The sequence below is a fragment of the Leptinotarsa decemlineata genome, unplaced genomic scaffold (assembly GCF_025532065.1).
Source record: "Leptinotarsa decemlineata unplaced genomic scaffold, Ldec_3_MD MMD2_tig00026336_RagTag_RagTag, whole genome shotgun sequence".
Taxonomy (NCBI): Eukaryota; Metazoa; Arthropoda; class Insecta; order Coleoptera; family Chrysomelidae; genus Leptinotarsa; species Leptinotarsa decemlineata.
The window spans coordinates 10,916,031-10,923,959 of record NW_027412692.1 but is presented as its reverse complement, the minus strand read 5'-3'; the positions used below and the strand labels follow the sequence as shown (position 1 = coordinate 10,923,959).

Sequence of the window (7,929 nt, the reverse complement as noted above, 5' to 3'; positions counted from 1 at the left end):
GCGTAAAATCTCATGTATTTTCTTATGGAGCTAAACTTTTTTAAATTAGAACCACGTGACTGGAACGTGACAAGGGGGCCCGAGGGGTGAGGCGGAGTACTAAGAGGGTAGAGTCCCCCGCTCTTTGAATCTCTCTGATACTCATTCCATCCTGCATGGATTACGTCACACGTTTCCCCACACTCCCGTTTTACCTAAAAATTGCAAAAAGTTTAGCTCCATAAGAAAATACATGGGATTTTGCGCTCCTATCGGTGTTGTTCATCTATTGGTGGTTTGAATTTCTTGCTGTACCCGCGGTAGCTGATTGGTTGACCTAATGACGGCAAAAGTGAAGGAGTGGGCTCTGAAAGTCTAAGGCCCAATTCACACAGAATGGACATCTGGCAGAATCAGAATATGCTTTATTGTCGAAAGAATACAATTCTTGTTGACAAAGTCAGTTGTCGTACATGGATGTATGTTAAAATATTGTTAAAATAACACTTACAGATGTATAAACACAAATAAACACAGGATCTGATCAAATTAGAGTAAATAATGGTACATATATATACACCCATCCATACATACATATTCACATAATTGAGCCTCAGCAATGACAGATATGGATAATGAGTTCATTCAGATAATTTGGCTATAAAAAATTCATCCAAGCTATAGAAGGGATGATCAAAGAGTAAAACCTTCACACTACCTCTGAATCTATTATAATTCTTGATTTCCCTAATTCTTGCCGGAAGGTAGTTGTATATTTTCAAGCCGTTATATATAATAGAGTCCTTTACGAGGCGACTTTTGGGTATAGGCAACATAAGAGTCGAGTTTTGGGAAGATCGAGTATTGTAAGACGATGACGCTCCTTTACAGAGACGAGGCTCGGAGCTTTGTCGATTCCGTGTAAACTGAGCCTGAGGTCAAAAAAACGCCAGAATGAAGCGCCATAAGAAAATACATGGGATTTTGCGCTGGAATCCTGTTGTTATATTACTGATATGCTGTCAATTCTTGGAATATTCCCACATTATCTTTTCAGGTTGTCTAAAACCAACATTGAATAACCAAGTTGCCGAAACATCTACTCTAAGGAGTATTACAAAAATGAGAATCCCTCTACATCTCTCTCTTGACTACGCATGCGCTTCTTTCTGCGACACATAATAATCACAGGCCATAGTGATATCCCGTCGCAGGAGGATAAATCAAAAGGTTTCGGTGTTTTCTTTTAGTCTTTGAAAACTGAATTCGCTATGTGAAAGCGGTCGGCGACATTATTACTTTGTTTTAAAGTGTTGATCTTTGGTGGGTATACATTTTCATTATTGGCACTAGGCAGCCTATTGATTTGTTGTTTAGTCCAAACAATAATATTCAGTTGGAACAACACCGCAATCGGAACAACTCTAGCACTAATTCAGACATTGCCACAGTTACTACATCTCCTTTGATAATATCTAACGCAGTAGTAGACGAAACGTCAGGCATAAAACCCTGCCGATCACGGCTAAGAAACCTGGAAAATAGCTTTCACATAACTAAGAATTATTCAAACGAAAAAAGAACTTTGGTTTGCACTCTCATTCAATGACAGTCTTCATAATTGTAAACTTGTATTGAAAATTTTAATTTTTTTCAGCAGTTTTATGATTTTCAATGAAAACAATGTTTAAAGTGAGTCGATAAACCATTTTGCTAAATGAAAATTGTGTTCTGAAATTCATCTAAATTCACTGGATTTAATATTTATTCTACAAGACTTCAAAAAAAAAATGTTCATTTCAAATGACAGTTCTGGGTGGTGAAGCAGGAGCCTGTGGCTCATCAGGATCTAGACCTCTGTATATTCCATAAGTCCAGGGTTTGAATTCCCAAGGCATCTGCTGTTCAATTGTCGTCAAATTGACTCCCAAATCTTCCAGAGTAGGAACGTCAGATTTTACATCATCAGATAAATGCTCTCTTTCGATCTTCTCCCAGTGGAGGTAGCCGATGGGCCAGTTCAACGATAATTTTTCTGTCAGAGTTACTCTGAGCTGGAAGAAGGGATCATAACGCATATCATAACGAGTAAATCCCCATTCGTCATCTTTTCTCATTATTCTGAAGAAATAGTCGACCAGTTCGGAAAGGAGGTAGCGCTTAGGCCTGGAAAATAATTAGAATTAGCATTTACCCAGAGAGACTCTATTGGTCATGGGTGATAATAAAAGAGATTTGTACAAGCCTGATTTAGGTTGTTTTAAAAGTTTTATCCTTTTTATGATATGTGTAATATATATCTCAATGAATACGTATTCAGTTTAATTTCTATTCTATTCTATTTCTATTAGAATGATCGCCAACGTAACATAGGTTGATTAAATTCATCAGCATAAAAATTATTCACTTGGGATTCGATAAAGTGGACAAAGGCTGTTTTTGCCAGGTTCTGATTAGCGAAGGTTTTATGGATGAGAAAGTTGTCGAAGTGCTTGAAAAGATGGTAGTCAATTGGTGAGAGGACTGGGGAGTATGGTGGATGAGGCAGAAGTTCAATGCTCTATTCGTTTAATTTTTGACGTTGATTTGTGAAACGTACGAACAAAGTCATAAAAAATGGACAAAACTTTTGAAACAACCTAATTGCCAATTGTTTAGTGAAACTCACCCAACAGCTTGGTAAACTTTTCCTGCTGTATCAGGATCTTTGATGGCGTTCATTATTCCTGTTGCTACATCTCCGATAAATACAGGTTGCTTTTCGGTTTTTTCTCCTTTATGCCAGAGTGGGAAATATTGACCATTTCGTCTCCACGAATGGGCGTAGTATCTATAAATTTTCACAGGGTATTTCAATTTTGTTGATCATTGTTCTCCATGAGCTAAATGTAACTTTTTAGTGACAAATAAATTAATGAAATGAAACCTGACTAGCTGTAGTCTCCCTACGAACATTATTTTCCTGAAGTCTTCAGGAGAGTTGTCCAAGCAAAGTATTCATGAGATCTTACAAATAATTCATTTGATATTATTTTATCAAAAGCCCTAGATAACACAATGATGTAAAGTGTTGCATGCTTATGTTGAAATATGGCATAAGCTTTGGAATTTGTCTCAAATCTAGTATATTAATATGTTTCTGTTTGTTTTACACTTGTATTAATGTGTTTTTTTAATACTTTTCATTCAAAGTGGCTCAATTAATTATACAATCTGGTAATTGGTGCGTTTAATCTAAGAGAATATTTTGGATATCAATTATAGAATTGAATTTGAAAAAGTATTTTTTTTAGTAGAACTATTTTGAGTTTAGAAAAATTCGTCAACAGCTTAGAACAGTAAAACAGATAAAAAAAAGAAAGTTTATTTGTTAAATACATCGGAATCAACAAATTTCATTCTTTTTGCACTAACACCACGAAAGGCTGAATTGAAGATATTATTTGGCTATTATTCTGCTTTGTGACAGCTTCCATGGTATTAATAAATGCGCCTGTCTTGAGAATACGAGATTCGGGTTCGAATTCCAGTCAAGCATCATTCTTTCAATTTAGTTTTTTTTATTCGCCTGCATACTGCGAATCTAATCTTTCATGTGAATAATTACATGAGATTTTTATGGAACTTGCTTGCTCAAATAAACATACCTCACAAACTTATCTTCCTGTCCATACACATCGGCAGGCCGAAATATTGTAGCTTCTGGAAATTCCTCTAGTACTGCCTTCTCTCCTCTAGCTTTACTGGCTAAGAATTTGGAGCCTCCTTTGAGTATTCCGGCCTAGGAATGTACAATGAGAATTATACTCTCTCTTTTTTTGCAAACTTACAGTTTCGGGATTCTCAGAAGCATTCAGAGCAGATAAATGAATGAACCTTTCCACGCCACTCTTTTTTGCCAACCTGGCCAACCTGCGAGCTCCATCGACGTGAACATCATCAAACTTGAAGTTTTTCGTTTCCCAGTCTCTACCGACAAGATTAACTACGACGTTGGAATACTTGATACACTTCATTATGGATTCTTCATCTTGTAGATGATAGTGATGAAAATATACTTGGCCAAGATCTCCCACAAGCTTTAGTCTGAATGGATCATAATTGTCACCTCTGTAGGGAATGATGAGCTAAAAAATGAAGAAGCAGACATACACATTATTGAATTGCTTCTACAGACGTGTTCAATACTGCACTAAATGCTACATAGTACTTCTCATTTATATACAAAATCTGTTACTTCAAAATCGAAGAGACAATTGATATTCGGTCATAAAAACTAATGGTCAAAATAACATATATGCGTTTATTCATTAATTTCATTCAATTCTTCAAGTGAGTGTATATATTCAGTTGTCTGTATACAGTATATTTAAGTAATGTCATATGTGTATACGTTATACACGACAACTTTACACTGTAAACTTTGTGAAGAAGAATCTTGTTCTGTCGACAAGTATACCTTGATTGATTGAAGTGTTACTTAAGTAGACATATACATTTGTATGGGCCCGAACTGATATAGTTTTTTTACCTGTGTTCCTATCTTACCGAGCCTATTACAAACATATCGGCCCATGAAGCCCGTAGCTCCAAAAACAGTTGCAACAATTCCATTGAAACTTGATCTACCACCGGTTCCCCTTTTTAAACTAGCCAAATTGTACGCTTTATCATCGGTGCTATATTTATTCGCTTGTATCCAGACGATATTCACAATTCCAGGTTGGGGTTCTGAAAGTACCAACCAGGTTAAGTTATGTAACAGTTCAACAATTTTTGGATGATGAGAAAGAATCTATTATTAGCATGGTTAAGATTATTCCAGGCAGTTGAGAGTTTGTTTAACAAACAGCAAAGAACTCACTCAGTAATAATTTAGAGCCTGTGGCCACCACAACAGACATTTTTACTTTTCAATCAGCTGTCACAAATATTTTGTGATCAGCTCTATTGGTTCGTACGTCATGTCATATGTCAAGTCATGTCATATGTGAAGTCCTGTCAACAATAAACGTCAAATTATATTGTTTCTTGGGAAAAATGCTTTCTGGCTTTAACTTGTCCATCTTATCGCTACTGAAAAATACATTTTTCGGATTGAGAATTTTTTTTCAATCGTTTCTTACGAAATAATTTAAATTCGATGGGATCCAGTCAGAGTGGCGATAGTGTCAATGGAAATTTCAATGGAAACGTTGTAACAGTAGTTGAAGCGTTATGTCACGTACCGTGATTTATGATCTGTGACTGTGAGATTTTCACTAAATGGTTTACATGCGGTTTTGTGAACGCATTCTTTCATATGAATAATGTGGTCCTCAGATATCTCAGACAGTGACAGAAATTTCATCAAAATTTTTTTTTCTTCGAAATAAGTATTCAAATTTGAAAACAGTGTATAATTTGAAATAGCACAAATCGCATACATAACCCTAGGCAGACTCCCATCCCATACAATCTGCGTGAGCTCATAAACCACATGAGGTACACTTGTACCAAACATCATTATTTCGGCCGAATTCGTTGCATATTAAGCACGTATTCCCTGCGTCGTCAACATCATCTAGCTCATCGTCTTGGCATAAATCATCAGTAGCCACGCCCGAAACAGATGTATCATGTGATTCATGTAGAACCTTCCTCTTTACTCTTTCGGTTTCCCTTATCCTTGGCTGGACAGACGATTTTACTTTCCTTGTTCTCTTTTTCTATTAAGTTTTTTTTTATATCAAGTTTTCTTTTATTGGCGTGGATGTTAAAATTTTGGCATGCTGCTTTTGGTGTCTATGTCTAGTATTGTGGGCCTTGTTTTTCTCCGGCAACCTAATTAATTTCGACACAATATCAAAACTAGAGACTGCTGGAGCAACGTGTTTTGATGTGCCAGAGACTGGCGAATATACTGGACCGGGTGCTAGTGAAACACTTTCCACTTATGGGCCAGGGGCTAGACAATAAACGGCGTTAGAAGTTCTTGGTGGTGTCGGTGGTAGCAGTGAATTAACTTGCATTTGATTTGCCACGTACTGGATAGCTTTCTAGGCCTGGCGCTGGGCTATCAATTGCAACGGACTCATCAACGTTTTGAATGGCATCAGTTTCAGATCGGAGCAATTCAGCTGGTAGAAAATCTTTATCACAAAATACGTCGGGATTCATTAGATAAATAACTATAGGTCTAAATCCCGACTCTCCTTTACTAATGGACGCAACGTTATTGAATGCCTTGCTCAATAAGGATGCTACTTCGTAAGTTGTGATCTTTTCTGCGAGGTGACTTCTCATGTATAAGTCGCACTCTTTTTATATGCCCCTTCAAGTGGTCCAAAAAACGAAACGTCGAAACCTTAGCAGCTTTTTGTATAGAAAATCTATCTTATTCAATAAGTTTTAACGCTTTATTCAAAGTGTCAGTTGACCAGTAAGCTTTTGTGGTAGTTCTAACTCGTACTTTCGGCATCTAAAGCAGAATAACAAAATTATAGTATGCCTTTACATTGCGGAAAATCGTGATCATTACCGGGCAATGGGGGTCACCCGATCCTCATTACCCACAAGTATTTTGATATTTAATATATTAGAATACTTACCGTTTATTTTGCGTCTATACAAATTTACATCGGCGAGCCGTAAAAACAAAACACACCTGTCATCCCCTAGACCGTTGCAATACTGGGGTGGCGCGCTCACTGCCCTAGCTGGGGGGCAGAGCGGGGCGGGGACGGCACTAGCGGGTATACTTTTGGAGATATGTAATAGACAAACAAAGATGACATAGTTCAGATGCGTACTGTTCTGTTTACTTATGTTCCGAGACATTCTGTGACATATGACATTTTGTGCACCTAACCTATCTTCCTCTATACTCTATATTAATAAATAACAAAACAACTGTTGTTTATGTGACTTTTGGAGGTGGTATTCAACTATAATTTATATTTTGCCTTAATTGTTGATTTATAAAGATACTTTTTCTTCTTTAAAGTAGAATATCTAGGTACGTATAAATAATTTCAACTTGATACAGACGCTGTTGCCAATATGTGAATTAGAAACAAATCTCTTTGAAAATTAAAACCCAACATTTGAAACGTCACTTTGAATACTTTTCGAAGTGAATTTGAAAAACGCATGAATTGAACTCAACTTTATTTTGATCAAACTTGCATTTGCTGTAATAACCCAAATTGAGGAACATTCCCCATTGCTGAGTTTTCCTGCATCTGGAATATAAAACATAAAAAGTCAACGACCTGCATTTTTCTCATTACCTGCACTGATATATTTCTGTTGGTATTATTATATTGCTGAGATCTTGTCAGCTTGAATGCAGTTCTCGTTATTTATACAAATACAGGCAAGATTGTGCACTCCAACAAAATTCACAAACGAAAATACACAATGTGCATGGAGTTATTCTCGTCTCGCATGAGTTGTTCTCAACATGAACATGAATATACGATTAAAAATTGCTCGACACGCTTGAAGTATCGCGATAATTAAGGTTTCATCAGTTATTAATATTCAGGCGGTATGTAAGTGAGTTTGAAAACTTAAATTAGTAATAAGGTTTTGAGCCCTACTGCAAGAATTAATTCCGACATAAAACGAATATGTGGGTGAGCGTACACTTTGAGAAAGCCTGAACAAAAACGCAACCACTCGCCTATTTAAAATTCAGTCCGTATAAGTACTTAACAACATAATTGAGAAACTTTGAATAGGGATGCCTTTATCGCCACGTTTCTAGAGAATTCTGCTGGCTCTCTTAGGGTTCTTTTGATCTTGTTCACCATTTAGGCACTTCCCTTCCGCATCAACTAAGTGAAAGTAAAAACAAGAGCTTTGATAGAAAAAACGCGAGAAATTTGTTAATCATGACAGGGTTCATATAAAAAAGAAAGACAAGTTGTTAAAATTCAGAAATTCGCGTATAAATGAAGCGAGTAT

The 7,929-nt window shown here is 36.5% G+C and overlaps 1 protein-coding gene across 1 annotated transcript; it reads right to left on the bottom strand.

Annotated features, from left to right (window-relative positions):
• Positions 1–1,730: 1,730 nt before the first annotated feature.
• On the bottom strand, positions 1,731–4,998 carry ND-39 (NADH:ubiquinone oxidoreductase subunit 39). Its single transcript, XM_023169236.2, has 6 exons — positions 4,844–4,998; positions 4,511–4,710; positions 3,810–4,106; positions 3,627–3,760; positions 2,648–2,809; positions 1,731–2,145 (listed from the first exon to the last, which is right to left on the bottom strand). Exons 1-6 carry the CDS (start codon positions 4,881–4,883, stop codon positions 1,779–1,781), a joined length of 1,200 nt encoding a protein of 399 aa, XP_023025004.2. The 5' UTR covers positions 4,884–4,998; the 3' UTR covers positions 1,731–1,778.
• Between the last annotated feature and the right edge of the window lie 2,931 nt (positions 4,999–7,929).